Below are 21,633 nucleotides of genomic sequence, written 5' to 3' on the forward strand. Positions count from 1 at the left end.
TGATGTTTTAACTCGAACGAGTGTCCTTGAATCTCTGGAAATCTGATCAGTCCTCCTCGACCTTCAATCGAGGGTTTGGTATTTTCTGCTAAAGTAACGCGTAGCGCCATTTGATTTCTGATTCGTGCTTCTTTGCGTGCTTTAGAGATTATTGCGTCTGGATCAGGTATGAATAACAACGGCCCTGGTCTAGATTGGGTTTGGGTCATACACTGGGCATGCCTTTTTGTTTTTTATTTTTAGCAAATAAACCAAATTTCTAAAGTAATCTAAGGTAAGCTAAACTAGTCTAAGGTAGTCTAATTCTAAGGTAATCTAATTTAATCTAATTTAATCTAAGCTAGTCTAAAGTAATCTAATTTAAGGTAATCTAATTTTAATTAACTAACTATCCTTATGGTTGAATATGTTTTCGGTTCTGGCTACTGATTCCCTGGTATTTCGGTAACAGAGCTCCGCATGAACTATTCAACAAACCAAGTGGCCAGGCCGACTACGGAGAGGCAGGATCCTTTTGGTCCCAATATAATTGGCGACTGTTCGGAAAATCCAACAACCAAGTCCGTGTATAATTGTCTTTCTTAGATACCACTAAATGCTTGTGAATAAGTTTGATAGAGAGCTGTATTGCCTGATACCAGTTCCCCGGCAGCGGCGCCAAAAACTAATACTCCCCCGTGATATGGCCGAAACGGACGGTTTTTATTCTTGCGGTGTCGTCGGGCCGCAGCGCGCCAGGATCAGCCACCCAGTGGGAAGGTACTGTTTTAAATTTATATTTAGCGGAACCTAAATCGTACTACTCCTTAGTATGAGTAAGGGAAGTATGACCTAGAGTCGTATTTTTGAGATATCAGTAGAATCGAACCTATATTTAAGCCTAAGATAGTTAGGAAGGAGTAGTGGTTACTTAATTTTCGGATTTTCTAATTTATAAGACAAATAAAGTAAATGCGATAAAATTCGTAATTCAGATAAGGTTAAAGTGAGTGCATACTATGACTTCATCAGTTATTCTGTCGAGATTATGGAATGCTGGCTCATGAATAGGCAGGGGCCTTGTATTCATTACACTGGTCCTAAACGCCCCTGTCATAAGACATGTCACTGGGTACTGAGTTAGGCTTGAAGATTCTGAATAGACAACAATGTCCCTTACCCCAGACGCCTGTGCAGTCTGACTACAGGCTTACACGTTCAGACGGCTCATCCAATTGAGCGACTCGGTTGGGTGACGTATTAACATTCCACAATGGTCTAAACTTTCTTAAGTATAATAGAATACATGGTTTACCATATCCGAGAGACGTGATGTGTTTCAATGCTTTCGTTAATGATTGGTTTTAAAAGATAGTTAGGCCCTTAAAAAGAGTTCAACCATAAAGAACACCATGGCCAAGTCAAACTGACTTCCATGAACACGTTCGGTTATCCTAACGGTCCAATCCTTTATGTGTCTAAATAAACAGTTCCTTAATTAACTAAGAATCCCTCAAGCGGGGTGCAATGCTTGAGACCGCGTTATGGTGCAGTGTACTAATCAACACTAACCGGGTTCCATGGCCTTACTTAGCAGAGGTACAGCTTACAACAACCACTATGCTTCAGCATGCACGTATGAAGTTTATATGCTTGGTGACTACACTAGCATGGTCTGGGACCGACAATGTACTAAGGGTCTAGTCAGATGTTTCACTATGAAAGAGTCCTCAGTCGGAATCCAAAGCTTGATAGACTTACTACAACCGGTGTGCCTCAGTCGATCTTACGTTGTATCCGATAGACTTCTCTTACCAAGGGGTGACACAGATAGTGTACTCTGAATCGGGGTTCACGACTTCCCAATAACAGAGCCAATAACTACGTTCTATTAGTTGGAAAAGCGATTGAGTTTAAAGCATAATTGGAAAGCATTTCAACAGCATACACAGACCATAATATTATTTTGGCATTATAACTGCTTACATCATAACATACACTAAAGATAACTACTCGCTAATCATGGCAACAATATCACATAACATAATGATAGAAGACATTATATAAAGATAAGGGATAGAAGTACCAGTAGATTAAACGAGTTCCGAATACAAAAGTGACAACTTCAAGACTCTAGACCGCTCCTAATACAATCTTCGGCGTTCTTCTCCGGTTACTAGGTTTCCCGCACGGAGTCGAAGGCCTTGAGAGTATGACAAATATTGTACAAGTGAGAGAAAGAAGTGAATTGAAGTGTGTGTTGGAATGAATGACAAAGACCCTTTAAATAAACAAGATTTTTGCCTGCAAACGGCTGGCAGGCCGTTTGGCAAGCTGTATGGCAGGCCGTTTGCTGGCCTGACTTTCTTCGTTTTAGCTCCGATTCTCTTGATTCTTTTTGCACCGTCTTTGTAATTACTTGTTCTTCAATTCTAACCGACGAAGTGGGTATTTTGCCGACAAAGTTTGAATCTTTCTTGTTTTTGGGCCTTAATACCGGGGTGAAAACGTGACTTTTTAGCCGATATCAGTTCTAAATTTAAAGGCGGTGAGATGATCAAATCTCTTACTACTATTATGAGACCGATTGCAAAAAAATTCATGAAAGACTCACTTAGGTGGAGATTATAGGGATGCCTTTATGCGCATGGAAGTCTGAGTTCTTTCAAGAAAGTGGCATCTACTACTGGAAAATTTGTTTTTTCGATAACATAAACTTGAGTCCATTGAGTTTAGGAAGAGTTTGTGTGGCTACTAAAAGTAAAGGAATAATTGTGGAGTAGGTGGATGTGGTCATTCATGGGGTTCATTATGATGTTAATGTCAATGAGGTGGGTTCATGGAATGTCAATTTAGAAGATGATAATGATTCGAATGTTGAAACAACCAAGTCAGAAGAATTGGACATAGGAGTTAATATAGATGATGTGAAATTCAACTTGGAAGAAAAAGAGGATACTCATGATGTTAAACAAAATAAGACAATGGAGGAGAATAACAGTGTCAATCAGGAACAAGAAAAGGATGGTGATAGCTCTCTTCAATCCAATAGTAAATGTGGTTTTTCTAAAGTTTTTTCAAAGGATATAAATGATGATGTGAAGGCGAGTAAAGCAGCTGGATTTAACGAAGAGAGAATGAAAATGTTGCTTGAACAGCTCATCGATCAGATTGGTGTTTTAATGAGTCATCAATGAAGCTCTTATCCATTAACATACGGGGTTGGAAGTCGAGGCAAAAAATAAAATGGATTAAAGAGATGTGTTTTTTCTAATAATATCAATTTTTTGGGGGTTCAAGAAACAAAGATGCACCGACTTAAAATATTCAGGATTTAATCGATGTGGGGCAATTTCACTTTAGATTACGCGTCTTCGTTATCTAGAGGCTTATCAGGAGGGATCATTTCCTTATGGGACCCAAATTATTTTGTTAAAGAAGAAATTTGGTGGGACACAAATTTTGTTATCGTTAATGAAATGACCTATTCATATACATTATAAACGATTCACAATAGTTGATTACATCACGAGGTATTTGACCTCTATATGATACATTTTACAAACATTGCATTCGTTTTTAAAAGAAAACTTTCTTTACAACAAAAGTTGACAGGCATGCATACCATTTCATAATATCCACTATCCAAATATAATTGACTTAATAATAATCTTGATGAACTTAATGACTCGAATGCAACGTCTTTCGAAATATGCCATGAATGACTCCAAGTAAGATCTCTAAAATGAGCTAATGCACAGCGAAAGATTTCTTTAATACCTGAGAATAAACATGCTTTAAAGTGTCAACCAAAAGGTTGGTGAGTTCATAGGTTTATCGTAAACAATAAAATTCATCATTTTAATAGACCACCAAATTTAATATTCCCATTTCCCATAACCATTATGCATAAAATTCATTCATATGGATTGAACACTAGGTAATCGACCTTAACAAATTGCATATAGAATATCCTCATCATTCCGGGACAACTTCGGACATGATAAATTCGCCATCATTCCGGGAAAACTTCGGACATGATAAATTCGCCATCATTCCGGGAAAACTTCGGACATGATAAATTCACCATCATTCCGAGAAAACTTCGGACATGATAAATTCGCCATCATTCCGGGAAAACTTCGGACATGATAAATTCGCCATCATTCCGGGAAAACTTCAGACATGATAAAAAGGGCACATTCGATTTCGATAATTCAACCATAGAATGTAGTTTCGATTACTTGTGTCTATTTTGTAAAACAGTTATAAAAGTATTTCATGTATTGGCAGTTCAAAATATATTTCAAAAGCATTTAACAAAATAGTTATAAAAACAGCGCATGTATTCTCAGTCCCAAAAATGTAAAGAGTAAAAGGGAATCAAATGAACTCACTTATTGTATTTTGTAGTAAAAATACATATGACACATTGAACAAGTGTAGGGTTGGCTTTGGATTCACGAATCTATATCATTTGTGTATATATTAAAACATATAACCGTAATCGAACAAATATATATATTATTATTAGTGATATAATTTTTATATTAGTAACTTTTATATTTCATTATTTATATATATTAATTTTATATATATATAAAAATATAAATTTTGTCATGTCATATGTATTAAATGTTTTATATATATATATATATATTTCATTTGTTTGTTAAAATAGTAATTATAATAATACTAGAATGATATTAGTAGTGATTATAATGATAATAATGATAATAATGATAATACTAGTATTAATAATAATGATAATAATATTAATGATTCTCATAATAATAATATTAATGATAGTTTTATTAATAAATCTTATAATAATGATAATAACAGTTTTTTTTTAAATGAAAAGTTTAGTAATATTAATTATAAGTAGGTTAATAATGTTAATGTTTAAAAATGATACTAATACTAATATTAATTAAGAATAAAGATAACATTAATAAGCATAATCATAATAATAATAATACCTAAATGATAAGATTAATAATAATTTTTAATAATACTTAAAAAAATATACTAATGATAATAACATCTTCAATACTTATAAACATAAATATGACATTAGTAATAATAATTATAATTTTAACACTCATAATAATAATAATAATAATAATCATAATCATAACAATAATTAATAATACACATAATACTAATAATAATAATAATAATAATAATAATAATAATAATAATAATAATAATAATAATAATAATAATAATAATAATAATAATAATAATAATAATAATAATAATAATAATAATAATAATAATAATAATAATAATAATAATAAAAGTAATTGTGTATACCCTTAAAGCTTTATCTAAAAAGAATGCTCCAGTCGAGACTCGAACCCGAGACCTCTCGGTTAAGCCAAAGAACACCAAACCAGCTGATCTATCTCGTATTTCTTTTTAATACGTAAATTTAATCTAATTAACCTAAACTTTTTAGTTTTCTTCTTATTCATAATCTATTATCATCATCCTCAAATCACCTTTTAATCGACATAATCATCTGCCCATCATTATCATGCCACGATCATCATATCATTATACCATCACCTATTCTCATCAATATCATTATCGAACTAATATCATTCGGTTTCATTTTAATCATCATCATTTTATATTATTGAACATCATCATGTTTTTATGTATCATCTCATCATCCTGATCATATCATACTCCTATCATAATCTAAACATCATCATCATAGCAATCATAATCAAAATCATCATCTATATGGAATTTCTTGTAATAAACTCGGCCCAAAATGAACTCGGCCCAACTGACAGTCCAAGTCTTTCGACCCAACAGTTCGTGGCCCAATCTAGTAATTAAATAGATCCAGGTGGTATTTGATGGTCTGCTTCGATCCTTTTCCTGAGTTCAAGCAACTGAACCAAAAAAAAAAAAATTATAACGCTTGCATTCATCATCGTCTCATCATGGTTACCTTGTAGCGACCCGAAAAAATCATCATTGACGGCGCCGTCTACTTAGGTCCCATTACATGGTCATAAGTCCTTAAAACAACGTTTGACCAAAAGTATGTCGCATTCATTTCAAAAGTAAAGTTTGTTTCAAAGTTTACAAGAATTGTTCAACCAAAAGTTACGATACAAAGTTATAAGTACAGTGAAACCTATGTGACACAATTTTAAATAAAGCCAAAAGACGCTCCACGTATGCATGTATAGTCGACATCCAATGCAAGTATCAAAATAATGAGCGGAAGCATGTTTCACATATCGTTCAAAGACCTGAGAAAAACATATAAATCTGTCAACGAAGACGTTGGTGAAATCATAGGTTTAAGTAAATAAGTGAGTAAAAGTAAGTCGAACCACAAGATTTGCAACATTGATAAAGTAGTAGTACATTCTAAAAGTTAATATTCACGAGCACCCAATTATCAAGGCTTAATATTCTGTCCGTTGAACCCCATCATAATAGTGCTAGAACAACACTGTTTCTCAAAAATATATTTCATCCATAGACGGTAGCGAACCGTCCGAGATGAGGGTTTGTCAAACCCATATGGCCATACAACATAAGTTCACGCCTACACTTACACCCTGCAAGTGTAACTAATGATAATCGAATTGAGGATTTTGTTCTAAACTCGTATGTAGAATGTTTGTTTTCCTGTACTTGTGTTCACTTAGTTAAAAAGAAACGTTTATGTTTTCTCATCCCAAATATAATTTCAAAAGAGTAAAAGTGGGACTATGATCGCACCTTGAGTGAAAGAGTGTAGTAGTACTTCAACAAGTAAATGTGCAAAGAACAATGCTAGTCTTGACCTAAACAAATAGGTTGTATCAATAATGGTAAACACGGTTGGTCAAAGATGCTCAATTAGTCATATGGCTCGTTACGACTCGATTATGTAGCATGTGAATCAATTTGTCAAGTTTCATGCAAGATACAAGTATACAAACAAGTTAGAATGGTTGCACAAACATTTGGTTAAGTTTGACTAAAAGTCAAATTTTGGTCAAAGTCAAAGTCAACAAAAAGTCAACACGTTCGGGTCGGGTCCCGAACTATTTTTCTAAGCTAGTTTTTCATATATAAGCATGTTAGAACAAGTTACATGTGAATCGGAGGTCCCTAGCATAGCAAACATTTTCGTGACAAAAACCACTTTGATCAGAATTCTGCCAGGCCATGTGCGCGCCGCGCACAGATAGGGGTGCACGCCGCGCACTCAGGTTTCCAGCTATTTTTCAGTTTTAAAATTTTATGCACGATCCAAACTCTTTTTCAACACAATTTATGAAGCAAAAATGGCAAGAATGCATATCATAGATCATTGGAAAGCTATTTTAACAAATGATTCAACTAACCACATGTCATTAAACAATCCCCATCATTTACAACAACCAAATTCACATTGAATGACCATTTAATGTCTAACAATAATACTTCAAGTTCATAAATGCACATTCATGATTCAAGCAATCAATTCACATGTTTGATATGCCGTTTCGAAGGTAATTAAACGTGCAAAACAACTAAACACTTACAAACAACATTGTAAAGCAATTAATGCATCAAAAATTCATTTTTCTTCTATCAAACCCTAACTCAAAATCTCAAATTTAGCAATTATGTTTATGAAGCTAATCCATGCCAACGTTCATACCAAATTGAAGCTAGTGATGCTAGTAACACATTTAAAACATGAACTTTAACAATTTAACAACATTTAATCTTCCAAAATCAAAGATTAAGCAAACCCATTTTAAAGTGTTCAAACTAGTTACTCAAAACAACAAATCGAACAAACAAAACATATATTCATGTTATACACGAGCCATAGACACTAATTAACACTTTTATAATTCAAAAACATCAAGAACACCAAATCTAGTGATTTTAGAAAGTTACCCAAATGAGATGAAATTGGTATCAAGTTGTAGAGGATGAAGAGAGGATTCCAAATATGTAATTTGTTTTGATGTTTGCTTCTTGATCCGGATTTAGATGATGAATGAATGAATTTGGTAAATGTGTGTGTATTCTTGCTAGAGAGAAAGAGAGAGAGAGATGGAGATGATTGAATGGTGGTGATTGGGGTGGACTAGTTGACCTAGTCAACTAGTTTGCCCCGTGTCAACTTTAGTCCCTCGAGTTTAAAAGCGGGTATGTGATTTAACCGAACGAACATTTTAAATATGCGAGAGTAAACGGGAGTTGTTATAATTAAATAACGAAAATATTAAGAACGTTAGCTAACGAAGGATACGAATCTATATACGGAAGATATTATTTAAAATAAAAAGACGGACGTTAAAAATAATTTAACGGAAAAAAAATGCGGGATGTTACATTACCCACACCTTAAAAGAAATTTCGTCCCAAAATTTAAGTAGGCGTAGTAGTCGTTGTTTCTTCCTCGAGATTTTGCATTTCTGAATTCTCGAATAGATGAGGATATTTCTTTTGCATTTGATCTTGTCTTTCCCAAGTAAACTCGGGTCCCCTTTTGGCGTTCCAACGGACCTTGACAATTGGAATTCGGCTTTTGATGTGATAGCGGAGTGGTATAAAATACTATTAAATTTTAGCAGAAAATACTATTAAATACGATACAATTTTACACAAGATATTTATTTATTTAGAGAACGGATATACTTAAACCTTGCTACAACACTTATAGGCAGTGTACCTAATCGTACAGTAGTGTAGTTTTTAGTAAGTCCGGTTCGTTCCACAGGGAATCTTTTTTAAACAAAGCTCAACGCTATATTAGTTTACTTTTATAAAAATACAAATATATATATATATAAGTAATATTATTATTATAAAGGGGGGTTTTTACCGTTTAATGACCGGTTTGTCGATTTTAAAACTTTAGTCGCAGTTAAAACCAAATGTAAAATATTAAAAATAAATACAAGACTTAAATTAAAGCATGAAGTAAATAATGATAAATGAAATTGCGAATAATAAAAGTGCGATAAAATAAACTTGCGATAAATAAAAAGTACGATAATTAAAAGTGCGATTAAATACAATAACAATAAAAATGCGATAATTAGAAGTGCAATTAAATATAAAATAAAGGAAATTAAATATGAAATAAAAGAATTATGCTTATTTAAACTTCCGTAATCATGATGTTTGACGTGTTGATTTTAGTTTTATGCCCATGGGTTAAATGTCCTTTGTCCTGGATTATTTAATATGTCCGTCTGGTTTTTGTCCATAACAGTCCATCAGTCATAAATATAAAGTGCGAGTGTCCTCATCAAATTATTCTTATACCCGAAGTTAAATATTCCAACTAATTGGGGACTTAAACTGTAACAAGATTTTAATATTTTGTTTAATAATTACACCAGGATGTCGACTGAGTGTAACCCAAGGTTTTAATATTTTGTTATCAATTATACCAAGTGTCCTTGTACATAATTTCACCCCTGTTTTAATTATTCTAGTGGCTATTAATCCATTCCCGTGTCCGGTTAGATGAACGATTATTCGTACATATAAATACCCCGCCCATCGTGTCCGATTGAGTGTATATGGTAATTTATAGGGACGCCCAATTGTAAATCTTTATATTAACATTAACAAACTATCATTTAGTTAAACAAATATAAAGCCCATTAATAGCCCATAGTCTAATTTCCACAAGTGTCGTTCTTTTGTCCAAACCCCAATTATGGTACAAAGCCCAATTACCCAATTTTAGTAATTAGCCCAACATCATGATTACTTCGTTTTAAATAAGCATAATAATAACTTAGCTACGAGACATTAATGTAAAAAGGTTGAACATAACTTACAATGATTAAAAATAGCGTAGCATTACACGGACAGAATTTCGACTTACACCCTTACAACATTCGCTAACATACCCTTATTATTATAATTAAAATTAAAATTAAAATTAAAATATAAATATAAATTTTTACGTAGTATTATAAGAGAAGAAGAAAAAGATGATATTTTACGATCAGAATGCGCGAGCTTTATAGGGGGTTTTCTGAATTTGGGGCTCCGCGACTCGCGGCATTTTTGCCTTCAAACTCCGCGAGTCGCGGAGTTTGCAATTACAGCTCACTCTGGTTTGGAGTCTTTCTTGCCGACGGTTTTTATTATTTATTATAATATATAAATAATTATAAGAATTATTTAAATATTATATTATATTTATGTGCATAGTTGACTTGTAATTTTTAGTCCGTTGCGTCGAGCGTTGAGAGTTGACTCTGGTCCCGGTTCCGGATTTTCGAACGTCCTTGCGTACAATTTAATATCTTGTACTTTGCGTTTTGAATCTTGTACTCTTGTAATTTCGAGACGTTTCTTATCAATAATTGGAACCTCTTTGATTGTCTTTTGTACTTTTGAGCTTTTTGGTCATTTGCGTCTTCAATTCGTCGAATCTGTATTTTGTCTTCACCTTTTATTATTTAAACGAATATCACTTTTAAATAGAACAATTGCAACTAAAAGCTTGTCTTTCTTGAGGAATAATGCTATGAAATAGATGTTCGTTTTTAGCATTATCAGCTTTGTTTTAACGTCTTGATGGAGGTGTCTACGATTTCAACCGGTTCCTCCACAAAATGAAGTTTGTCATCAATAGTAAGTTCTTCGAGAGGGATGACGATATCGGGTTCGGCAAGACACTTTTTCAAGTTAGATACATGGAAGGTAGGATGAACGGAGCTCAATTGAGGTGGAAGGTCTAAACGATAAGCAACGGTTCTAACACGTTCCAAGATTTCGAAAGGACCAATATATAGTGGATTTAGCTTCCCTCGTTTCCCAAAATGGATTACACCTTTCCATGGTGCAACTTTTAACATTACGCGATCACCGACTTGAAATTCGAGGTCATTGCGTCGTTTGTCTGTATAGCTCTTTTGGCGACTACGGGCCGTCCTAAGCCTATCTCGGATTTGAACGATCTTTTCGGTGGTTTCGTGAATGAGTTCGGGTCCGGTGATTTGTACGTCGCCTACTTCGGCCCAACAAAGAGGAGAACGGCATTTTCGGCCATATAATGCTTCGAATGGGGCGGCTTTTATACTCGCGTGATAACTATTGTTGTAAAAGAACTCGGTGAGAGGTAAGTGCTTGTCCCAAGCTTTTCCGAAATCGATAACGCAAGCTCGTAGCATGTCTTCCAAGGTTTGAATTGTACGCTCGCTTTGTCCGTCGGTTTGCGAATGGTATGCGGTGCTCATGTCTAAACGCGTTCCCAACGCTTCTTGTAAAGTACGCCAAAATCTAGAAACAAAACGGCCATCTCGGTCGGAAATAATCGATAGAGGTACACCGTGACGGGCTACGATTTCCTTGATGTAAAGTTGTGCAAGTTTTTCCATCTTGTCGGTTTCTTTCATGGCTAAGAAGTGTGCGGATTTAGTGAGACGGTCAACAATAACCCAAATACTGTCATAACCGCCCACCGTCTTTGGTAGTTTGGTGATAAAATCCATCGTTATTCTTTCCCACTTCCATTGCGGGATCTCGGGTTGTTGAAGTACTCCGGACGGTCTTTGGTGTTCGGCTTTGACTTTGGAACATGTCAAACACTAGGAAACATAAGTAGCTACGTCCCTTTTGATGTTCGGCCACCAATATTGTTGTTTAAGGTCGTGGTACATCTTATTGGCACCCGGGTGAATCGAATATCTTGACTTATGGGCTTCATCTAAAATAAGGTTTCACAAGTCCCCATAACTAGGTACCCAAATTCTTCCGGCGAAATATCGGAGTCCGGTTTCCTTAACTTCAAATCGAGAGGTGAGGATGTTCAAGCGTTCGAGAGAGATATTTTCATCCTTGAGAGCCTCATCCTGAGCTACACAAATTTGGTTATTGAGATTGGTGTGGATAGTGATGTTCAATGCTCGGACACGAAGAGGCACCGCTCTTTCTTTTCAGCTTAAGGCATCGGCTACTACATTTGCCTTTCCAGGATGGTAATGAAGCTCGCAATCGTAATCGTTTAAGGTTTCAATCCACCTTCGTTGTCTTATGTTTAGTTGCTTTTGATCGAAGATGTGTTGGAGGCTTTTATGATCGGTAAAGATAGTACTCTTGGTTCCATAAAGATAGTGTCTCCACATTTTAAGTGCAAAGACAACGGCTCCGAGTTCGAGATCATGGGTCGTATAATTCCATTCGTGAACTTTTAGTTGTCGCGAGGCATAAGCAATGACTTTCTCTCGTTGCATCAATACACACCCAAAACCATGTTTCGAGGCATCGCAATACACAACAAAATCATCGTTGCCCTTGGGGAGGGATAAGATAGGAGCGGTGGTTAGCTTCTTCTTCAAGATTTGAAATGCGGATTCTTGTTCGGTTGACCAAATGAATTTCTTTTCCTTGTGAGTCAACGCGGTTAGAGGACGTGCAACTAAAGAGAAATTTTCGATGAATCTACGATAGTATCCGACGAGACCCAAGAATTGACGAATATGAGTAGGGGTGGTAGGAGTCTCCCATTTACTAATGGCTTCGATTTTCGATGGATCGACTTTAATACCTTGGTCACTTACAACATGACCAAGAAATTGAACTTCCTTCAACCAAAATTCACACTTGGAGAATTTGGCATAGAGTCGTTCTTGTCTAAGAAGTTCTAGCACAAGTCGGAGATGTTGTTCGTGTTCCTCTTCGCTTTTGGAATAGATTAAGATGTCATCTATGAATACAATAACGAATCTGTCGAGATACGGTTTGCACACGCGGTTCATGAGATCCATGAACACCGCCGGTGCATTAGTGAGACCAAATGGCATGACAAGAAATTCGTAACTACCATAACGAGTCCGAAAAGCGGTTTTGGAGACATCTTCCCCCTTAACCCTTAATTGATGATAACCCGAGCGGAGATCGATTTTTGAATATACACAAGATCCTTGTAGTTGATCAAAGAGGTCATCGATGCGCGAAAGAGGATATCGGTTCTTAACCGTTAATTTATTTAGTTTACGATAATCAATGCACATTCATAGGGATCCATCTTTCTTCTTAACGAACAAAATCGGAGCGCCCCAGGGTGAATGGCTAGGTTGGATAAAACCAAGGTCAAGTAGTTCTTGAATTTGACTTTGCAATTCTTGCATTTCGGGTAGAGCAAGTCTATATGGTGCACGTGCTACTGGTGCGGCTCCCGGAATAAGATCGATTTGGAATTCTACCGGTCGATGAGGTGGAAGACCCGGCAATTCGTCGGGAAAAACATTGGAAAAGTCACTAACAATTGGCACATCATCGATATGCTTCTCGTCGGTCTCGACCTTTTTAACGTGAGCTAGAATCGTGAAACAACCTTTACGAAGGTATTTTTCAACTTTAAGGCACGAAACGAGGTTGAGACCGGTGCAACTCTTATCGCCATAAACGACCAAGGGTTCACCGTTCTTGATAGGAATTTGAATCGCTTTAAGATCACAAAGGATGTGAGATTTCGTTTTGGCTAGCCAATCCATACCAATAATTACATCGAAGCTCCCTAGTTCTATAGGAATCAAGTCAATTTCAAACTCTTTACCCATTAAGTTTAGTGTACACCCTCGGTAAAATTTGACGGCACTTAATAGTTTTCCGTTGGCCACTTCAATGGTATAAGTAGTATCTAGCGGAAGTGAGGGAGTGCTAAAAGTATGAGTCAAAGTCTTGGATACAAAACTCTTATCGGCACCCGAATCGAATAAACAAGAAACATAAGAATTGTTGAGAAGAAACGTACCCGTGACTAGTTCATTGTCATCTCGGGCTTCCTCGGTGATGATGTTGAAAGCTCGGCCGCGTGTGTTGGGGTTATCCTTCTTCTTTGGGCATGCATTTCTATAATGACCCGTTTGGCCACATTCGTAACAAGTGACCGTCTTTGGTGCATTGGGCCCTTTTCGAGCGACGGGGGGCAGCACTCGTGCAATTCTTGGCCTTATGACCAACTCCTTGGCATCGGTGGCAAATTAGCTTGCCACATTCACCCGAATGCTGCTTGTGACATTTGTTGCAAAAAGTTTGAGTTCCGGCATAACCTTTCTTGCCGTCGTTGTTGAAAGGCTTTTTGCAGTTGTTGTTGTAGTTGTTTGATGGAGTGGCTTCCCATTTTCTTTTGCCACCCGATTTATCTTCGGCCTTAGGTGCCGGTACAATGATTTCGTCTACCGTCTCTATTAATTGACGGGCCATATCCAAAGCTCCTTGTAGGTTGGCGGGTTTGGATGCCATTACTCCTTGTTTGATGCTTTTTGGGAGGCCATCCATGTAAAGTTCGACTCGGAGGGATTCGGGAGTCACAAGAGCCGGACACATTATGGATAACTTGGCAAACCGTTGATTATAAGCCTTGAGGTCATTCCCGACCGCTTTTAGCGTTCTTAGCTCTTGTTCGAGCTTTCGGGTCTCTTCACGAGGAAAGTATTCGACGATCATCTTTCCCCTTAAATCGGCCCAAGTGAGGGCGTGAGCTTCATCGGTACCCACCGATTGTACATAGGAGTTCCACCAAGTGAGAGCGATACCAGAAAAAGTGTGGGTGGAAAATTTGACCTTATCTTGGTCCCGACAACCGCTTATGCTAAAGACGGCTTCCGTTTGTTCAAACCATCGGGTGAGAGTAACCGGTCCCCCGGTTCCATCGAAACTATTAGGTTTGCATCCCATGAAAGCTTTGTAGGAGCATCCCTCGTTTGAATTACCGGCTCCATTGTTGTTGTTGTTGTTGTTGTTGTGGTTTGGGTTGTTGTTATTATTGTTGTTGTTGTTGGATGAGTGACCGGCCATGGCCGCATCTACGGCGGTAGCTATCATCCGTTCGAGAGCTTGTTCGGGAGTTTCATTGCGGCGTACACGACGAGGAGCCATTGTTCCTTCAAGACACAAGAATATCATTGATTAGTATTCTCAATAATACTAACCGTGATATAGAATAAAGATAAAGAGAAGTTTTTCCTCGACTCGCCTTAAATTCTTTATGTCATAATGTCGGAACGTTCATATGAGTCACCGTAATATAATCCCGGCAATTATATTACCCTGATTCATGTGTGCATTCGACATTATTCTATAAAGTCAAGGTGGCGTGTCAATCAAATTAAACAACGTGAGATCAAGATGAAACAAGAGTTAGTTATGAGTAGAAAATTCGAGTATAAATGCACAAATAGTCAAGTAATCCCTACTTCAAGTCTATATGCCGGTTGTAGTCTAGATTCACTAATGTACCCTATGACTCGGGGTTGACACCAATGAACTCTAAATCCCTACAACCAATGCTCTGATACCATCTGTAGCGACCCGACAAAATCATCATTGACGGCGCCGTCTACTTAGGTCCCATTACATGGTCATAAGTCCTTAAAACAACGTTTGACCAAAAGTATGTCGCATTCATTTCAAAAGTAAAGTTTGTTTCAAAGTTTACAAGAATTGTTCAACCAAAAGTTACGATACAAAGTTATAAGTACAGTGAAACCTATGTGACACAATTTTAAATAAAGCCAAAAGACGCTCCACGTATGCATGTATAGTCGACATCCAATGCAAGTATCAAAATAATGAGCGGAAGCATGTTTCACATATCGTTCAAAGACCTGAGAAAAACATAGAAATCTGTCAACGAAGACGTTGGTGAAATCATAGGTTTAAGTAAATAAGTGAGTAAAAGTAAGTCGAACCACAAGATTTGCAACATTGATAAAGTAGTAGTACATTCTAAAAGTTAATATTCACGAGCACCCAATTATCAAGGCTTAACATTCCGTCCGTTGAACCCCATCATAATAGTGCTAGAACAACACTGTTTCTCGAAAATATATTTCATCCATAGACGGTAGCGAACCGTCCGAGATGAGGGTTTGTCAAACCCATATGGCCATACAACATAAGTTCACGCCTACACTTACACCCTGCAAGTGTAACTAATGATAATCGAATTGAGGATTTCGTTCTAAACTCGTATGTAGAATGTTTGTTTTCCTGTACTTGTGTTCACTTAGTTAAAAAGAAACGTTTATGTTTTCTCATCCCAAATATAAGTTCAAAAGAGTAAAAGTGGGACTATGATCTCACCTTGAGTGAAAGAGTGTAGTAGTACTTCAACAAGTAAATGTGCAAAGAACAATGCTAGTCTTGACCTAAACAAATAGGTTGTATCAATAATGGTAAACACGGTTGGTCAAAGATGCTCAATTAGTCATATGGCTCGTTACGACTCGATTATGTAGCATGTGAATCAATTTTTCAAGTTTCATGCAAGATACAAGTATACAAACAAGTTAGAATGGTTGCACAAACATTTGGTTAAGTTTGACTAAAAGTCAAATTTTGGTCAAAGTCAACAAAAAGTCAACACGTTCGGGTCGGGTCCCGAACTATTTTTCTAAGCTAGTTTTTCATATATAAGCATGTTAGAACAAGTTACATGTGAATCGGAGGTCCCTAGCATAGCAAACATTTTCGTGACAAAAACCACTTTGATCAGAATTCTGCCAGGCCATGTGTGCGCCGCGCACAGATAGGGGTGCACGCCGCGCACTCAGGTTTCCAGCTATTTTTCAGTTTTAAAATTTTATGCACGATCCAAACTCTTTTTCAACACAATTTATGAAGCAAAAACGGCAAGAATGCATATCATAGATCATTGGAAAGCTATTTTAACAAATGATTCAACTAACCACATGTCATTAAACAATCCCCATCATTTACAACAACCAAATTCACATTGAATGACCATTTAATGTCTAACAATAATACTTCAAGTTCATAAATGCACATTCATGATTCAAGCAATCAATTCACATGTTTGATATGCCGTTTCGAAGGTAATTAAATGTGCAAAACAACTAAACACTTACAAACAACATTGTAAAGCAATTAATGCATCAAAAATTCATTTTTCTTCTATCAAACCCTAACTCAAAATCTCAAATTTAGCAATTATGTTTATGAAGCTAATCCATGCCAACGTTCATACCAAATTGAAGCTAGTGATGCTAGTAACACATTTAAAACATGAACTTTAACAATTTAACAACATTTAATCTTCCAAAATCAAAGATTAAGCAAACCCATTTTCAAGTGTTCAAACTAGTTACTCAAAACAACAAATCGAACAAACAAAACATATATTCATATTATACACGAGCCATAGACACTAATTAACACTTTTATAATTCAAAAACATCAAGAACACCAAATCTAGTGATTTTAGAAAGTTACCCAAATGAGATGAAATTGGTATCAAGTTGTAGAGGATGAAGAGAGGATTCCAAATATGTAATTTGTTTTGATGTTTGCTTCTTGATCCGGATTTAGATGATGAATGAATGAATTTGGTAAATGTGTGTGTGTTCTTGCTAGAGAGAAAGAGAGAGAGATGGAGATGATTGAATGGTGGTGATTGGGGTGGACTAGTTGACCTAGTCAACTAGTTTGCCCCGTGTCAACTTTAGTCCCTCGAGTTTAAAAGCGGGTATGTGATTTAACCGAACGAACATTTTAAATATGCGAGAGTAAACGGGAGTTGTTATAATTAAATAACGAAAATATTAAGAACGTTAGCTAACGAAGGATACGAATCTATATACGGAAGATATTATTTAAAATAAAAAGACGGACGTAAAAAATAATTTAACGGGAAAAAAAAATGCGGGATGTTACATACCTCATCTTCCATTAACATCATTCTAGACTAAATAATTGAAAATGAGCTAGTGGGTGTCGGCAATGAAGTCTTCTATTCCCACTTGTTTATTATAATACCGCTAATCATCAGGATCCTATACTTAATTTGCTAAAATGGGTCGACCCACAACTGCTCACGCATCATTACTCATTACTCAAGTGGGTGTTTTAAAATTGAAACATAGAATTGAACAAGTATATAATATCAGATTCATCAATATCAATTTGTGGAAGTTCTTTACGACAGAAGAGAAGAAACAGCAGCTAATAACACGGTGGTTTGTTAATCGAAGATAGGAGTAAAGGTCTAGATGCGTTAGCCATGCGATGGTACAGTTTATGAGGGTTCTTGGTGTTTCAAAGTGATCATGGTTGCAAACGTAAAAGAAAACAAATGAACTAGGAATGTAGTGATAACGGTTGTGATGGTGATGATAGTTGTTACGTTCGAGTAAAATAGATAAACGGTTTTCATTTGATCTTGATGATAAGGGTGGTGAAGGTTGTCGATGGCCGATGGTTTTGTAGAAGACAAAGTGGTGTTGAAAAAGAAACATAATAATGGTAGCAGCAAGATCATGATGGCCGTTTCGTGATGGTGGTTCAAGATGGGGTTGAGGAAGGGTCAAAAGTGGTTTTAGGGTGGTGAGGTGATTCAATGATAGCAACACCCAAGTGGGTTTAGGTTTGGTTTGTTTCGATATTGACACAAAGGAAAAATATATAGTTGTAAGTTTCATGGAATGGTGGTTGATATGGGTTGTGTTAGGAGGTGGTAGCTGTGAACTTTTAGGGTGGTGTTTTGAAGATATTTTTTTGGAGAAGGTGATTCGAGATGTTGTTACGTATACCGAACGTGCTAGAAGGAAGATTGTAACTGCTATGGATGTTGTTTATGCTTTGAAGAGCAAAGGAAGGAAGAACTTTGTATGGAATTGTAGGTTAAATGTTACTCCGTATTAGATCTATGTATATTAATGTGATTGTAACGAATGATACTTTAGTATCTATAACTGATGAAATGAATTTGGAGTGAATTGAACATAAAAAAAATGGTGGTTGTTTTCTTGGTGGATAGAATAGCTGCAGTAGCAGCCATGTCAGTTCGAAGGTTTATACCATGTGAATGAGGGAGTGATGTAGTAATATATTAGATCATAATTGTTTGAATTGGCAATTTGAAATCGACCTATAACCGTCTGTCGACATATGGAATCAAACTCAGAAGAAGAAAACAAAATGGAATATAGAAAGTAGATTTGAGATTGGGTCGTTCAACAAATTTTGGTTGTATTTGATGTCATTAAGTAAGATCACAGCTAGAAAAGAAATATTCGATCGTGATTTGTACTAGATAGATTTAAAAGATCAATTAAACACTGTAGGAAAGATATAAGAGACTGATTCAGATTCTGTTATTTGTTTTCATGTATATAATATATATAATTAATTAGTAAATATTAATAATAATAATTATAATAATATTAATAATTTTATTAATATAATAACTTATACATATCAAAATTCATATATATATATATATATATATATATATATATATATATATATATATATATATATATATATATATATATTGTATTAGACATAATATTATTAATAATACAAATATTAATGTTACTATTAATAATAATAAAAGTAATGATTATAATATTAATATAATATTTATACATTAACTTGTAATTACATATTATATATTATATAATAACTTTTATTGAATATTTATTATTATATAAATTTATATATATTATAACATACATATAATAATGATTATGTATAAAAATCATATATGTAGATTTATTTTAATAGCATCCTTATTATATTATATTATTTTACATATTCAATTCTACTGATTAATTAGTATTTTATTATTTTATATATACACATATATTTATATTTATATATATACATATACACACATTTAATTATACACAATTGTTCGTGAATCGTCAGGAATAGTCAAAGGGTAATTGCATTCATGAAAATAGTTCAAAATTCTTGAGACTCAACATTACAGATTTTTGCTTATCGTGTCAAAATCATATAAAGATTAAGTTTAAAATTGATCGGAAATTTCTGGGTCGTCACAGTTAAAGGTAAATGGTTGAGTTCGGATGCAACGTTTTTCATGGTAAACATATACGGTCCTCATAAATGGCGAGATAAGATTGATTTATGGTGTGTTTGAGATCTTTCTTAGAGGAACACGAAGGGGAGTGTGTTTTATTTGGTGATTGGAACGTGGTCTGTGAAGCTAGTGAACGATTCGGGTGTGTCTATAATCAAGAGGCTTCATCAGTGTTTAATTCATTCATTCATGATTTGGGGTTGGTGGAATTGCCATTGGAGGGTCGTAGATTTACTTGGGTGAACAAAACGGCTTCCAAAATGAGCCATTTAGATCACATCTTGACCACGGTAAATGTTTGTAATATCATTTCTGACTTAAAATTGGTTGCGCTAAACAAATGATACTCGGATCATTATCCATTGTTGGTACTTGTCAATAAGAATGATTATGGTCCTTTACTGTCTAAATTTTTCAATTCGTGGCTTCTTAATGAGGAGTTTGATGGGGTCGTACGTCAAGGGTGGTCGAAAGATGAAGAATTGTTTTTTGATAAGTTGAAAGCTTTAAAGTTGAAGATTAACACTTGGGCTATCGAAAGGAGAAGGGTAGCTAATGAGAATAAAAATTTGATCACTGGTAAAATCAAAGAGATTGATGATAAGATAGATGAAATGGTAGTGGATGAAAATGACCTGCTCGAAAGGAAGGACTTGTGTGCACAGCTTGATTACATCAAAAAATTGGAGGATATGGATATGATTCAAAAATCTCGAATTAAGTGGGACGTTGAAGGGGACGAGAACTCTAAATTTTTTCAGGCATTACTCAAACAAAAAGGGCAAAGCATGCAATCGATGGTATTCATATAGATGGCGAATGGATAGCAGATCCCGTTGTAGTTAAATATGCATTTTTTAAATTCTTTAAGAGTAAATTTGAACGGGATGGCAACCTTGTGAGTCCTCCAACATTGTCTCCTACTGTTACCTTTAGTGAATTAGAAAATACTTGGTTGGAACATTCAATTTTAGAAGAGGAAATTAGAGAAGCTGTATGGGATTGTGGTAGTAGTAAAGCATCGGGTCCGAATGATTTTTCATTTTCATTCATCAAAGATTATTAGGACGTGATTAAAGATGATTTGATTTTAGCCATATCTAAAGCTTTTTTTGAAGGTAAATTACCTAAAGGTGCCGGGTTCGCATTTACCTCATTACTTCCCAAGGTAATGAACCCCTCGTGTATTAAAGATTATCGTCCCATTTCTCTTATCGAAGTACAATATAAATTTATCTCTAAAATTTTAGCGAATCGAATGGTTAAAATATGGATAAACTGATAAGTAATGAACAAATGGCGTTTATTGGTGGTCTCCAAATACTAGACGGGCCTTTAATCTTGAATGAGACATTGGATTGGTATAAGAGAAAAAACAAAAAACTTATGATTTTAAAAGTAGATTTCGAGAAAGCGTATGATTCGGTGTCGTGGAGTTTTCTTGATCGAATGATGGAATGGATGAGTTTTGGTTGTAAATGGCGAAATTAGATACACATGTGCCTTTATTCAGCAAAAACATCAATATTAGTTAATGGTAGTCCAACGGGAGAATTTTCACTTCATCGGGGGCTTAGACAAGGTGACCCATTGAGTCCTTTCTTATTCTCAATTGTTATGGAAGGCCTTCATTTGGTACTAAAAAAGAATGTAGAAGTTGGTCGAATTTTAGGTGCTCAAGTTGGTAAGCCGACTATCAAGGTGTCTCATCCCTTCTATGCGGATGATGTTATTCTTTTATCAGATTGGAATAAGAGTTGTCTTTATAATATAATTCGTGTCCTAAATGAATTTTATAGCTACTCGGGTTTAAAAGTTAA

General features: G+C 35.4%; 1 protein-coding gene across 1 annotated transcript; it reads left to right on the forward strand.

Moving 5' to 3' along the window:
• The first annotated feature begins 19,860 nt into the window (after positions 1-19,860).
• LOC139887598 (uncharacterized) lies at positions 19,861-20,879 on the forward strand. The gene is made up of 3 exons (XM_071870676.1): positions 19,861-20,103; positions 20,197-20,613; positions 20,685-20,879. Exons 1-3 carry the CDS (start codon positions 19,861-19,863, stop codon positions 20,877-20,879), a joined length of 855 nt encoding a protein of 284 aa, XP_071726777.1.
• The last annotated feature ends 754 nt before the right edge of the window (positions 20,880-21,633 follow it).

This window comes from Rutidosis leptorrhynchoides, chromosome 1, assembly GCF_046630445.1.
Source record: "Rutidosis leptorrhynchoides isolate AG116_Rl617_1_P2 chromosome 1, CSIRO_AGI_Rlap_v1, whole genome shotgun sequence".
Lineage (NCBI taxonomy): Eukaryota > Viridiplantae > Streptophyta > Magnoliopsida > Asterales > Asteraceae > Rutidosis > Rutidosis leptorrhynchoides.

Bases quoted from the DNA above. Each gene is read 5' to 3' on its own strand.
- LOC139887598 (XM_071870676.1), top strand. From the start codon at position 19,861: ATGGTGTGTTTGAGATCTTTCTTAGAGGAACACGAAGGGGAGTGTGTT. The intron at 20,104-20,196 runs GTAAATGTTTGT...CTTGTCAATAAG, and splicing joins TAGATCACATCTTGACCACG to AATGATTATGGTCCTTTACT. The intron at 20,614-20,684 runs GTATTCATATAG...AAATTCTTTAAG, and splicing joins GGCAAAGCATGCAATCGATG to AGTAAATTTGAACGGGATGG.